Source organism: Mandrillus leucophaeus, unplaced genomic scaffold, assembly GCF_000951045.1.
Source record: "Mandrillus leucophaeus isolate KB7577 unplaced genomic scaffold, Mleu.le_1.0 Scaffold221, whole genome shotgun sequence".
NCBI lineage: Eukaryota > Metazoa > Chordata > Mammalia > Primates > Cercopithecidae > Mandrillus > Mandrillus leucophaeus.
Genome location: NW_012102266.1, coordinates 3,789,101 through 3,790,519, shown reverse-complemented (window position 1 = coordinate 3,790,519; position 1,419 = coordinate 3,789,101). Strand labels below are relative to the sequence as shown.

Sequence of the window (1,419 nt, the reverse complement as noted above, 5' to 3'; positions counted from 1 at the left end):
TTTTTTGAGACGGAGTTTCGCTCTTGTTGCCCGGGCTGGAGTGCAGTGGTGCAATCTCAACTCACTGCAACCTCTGCCTCAGGGTTCAAGCAGTTCTCCTGCCTCAGCCTCCCGAGTAGCTGGGATTACAGGCATGCGCCACCGCACCCAGCTAATTTTGTATTTTTTGTAGAGACAGAGTTTCTGCACGTTAGGCTGTTCTCTCAAACTCCCGACCTCAGGTGATCCGCCCACCTCAGCCTCCCAAAGTGCTGGGATTACAGGCATGAGCCATGGCACCCAGCTGAATTCTTGATCTGTTGAGAGTGTGAGCTTTGACACTGGAAGAATTACTTAGGCTACCTATGTTTCTAAAATCTCAATGACAAAATGAAAATGTACATTCTTTTTTTTTTTTTTCGAGATGGAGTTTTGCTCTTGTTCCCCAGGCTGGAGTGCAATGGCGCCATCTCAGCTCACCGCAACCTCCGCCTCCCAGGTTCAAGCAATTCTGCCTCAGCCTCCCGAGTAGCTGGGATTACAGGCATGCGCCACCAGGCCTGGCTACTTTTTTTTGTATTTTTAGTGGAGACGGGGTTACTCCATGTTGGTCAGGCTGGTCTCGAACTCCTGACCTCAGATATCTGCCCAGCTCAGCCTCCCAAAGTGCTGGGATTACAGGCGTGAGCCACCGTGCCTGGCCGTTATCTTGTACATTCTTGAGAGAATCAACTGGCATAGTGCATGTAAGGTTCTTAGGATTATGCTTACTGTAATAATAATGAGCCATCAGTAAATATTAGCTATTTCTATTTTTTGTTCTGAGGCAGGGAGTCTATGAGGGAAAGGTCCTATCCCATTGTAAAGCTCCAGCCATCTCTGGAGTTAGACAGCCTTAGCTTTTAGGCATAATAATTGAAAGCGTATATGTCTGTCATTTATTTTGACAATAGTGGACTGGCTTTATCTTCTTTTGCATTCGGGCCTGCATTCGTCGTGCTGTATGTGCATTTTGAAATATACTGCAATACAGTATGGCAAATAAGCCAAATATGAGAGTTTAGATGGAAACTTGAGATTACCTTCTCCTGTGACCAAAGATTAGGAATGTTTACATGTCAGTGATTCCAAGATTAAATATTGAAGATTTAGGAAACCAGGTGTTGCTGGAATCAGATTTTATTCTAGCTGGGGACTAAGCTGGAGACTCAGGTAGATTTCTTCAACTTTGTACAACAAACAGAGGTTAATTTTACTTATTTGTTTCTCATCAGGTTACAGGAACCAAAGAAAGACCTGATAGCTCGAGTAGTGAGGATTATTGGGAACAAAAAGGCAATTGAACTTCTGATGGAAACTGCTGAAGTTGAACAAAATGGTGGTCTCTTTATAATGGTAAGACTGCTTAACCGTTTTTGTGTTTGTATTGTTTATCCTGTG

General features: G+C 43.9%; 1 protein-coding gene across 1 annotated transcript in view; it reads left to right on the top strand.

The window, feature by feature from the left end:
• The window catches only part of PHAX (phosphorylated adaptor for RNA export), a 26,826-nt gene that overhangs the window by 7,563 nt on the left and 17,844 nt on the right, over positions 1-1,419 (top strand). Inside the window, exon 3 of the mRNA XM_011981206.1 lies at positions 1,254-1,374. Within this exon, the coding sequence (XP_011836596.1) occupies positions 1,254-1,374 (121 nt within the window). The remainder of the gene's footprint in view (positions 1-1,253; positions 1,375-1,419) is intronic.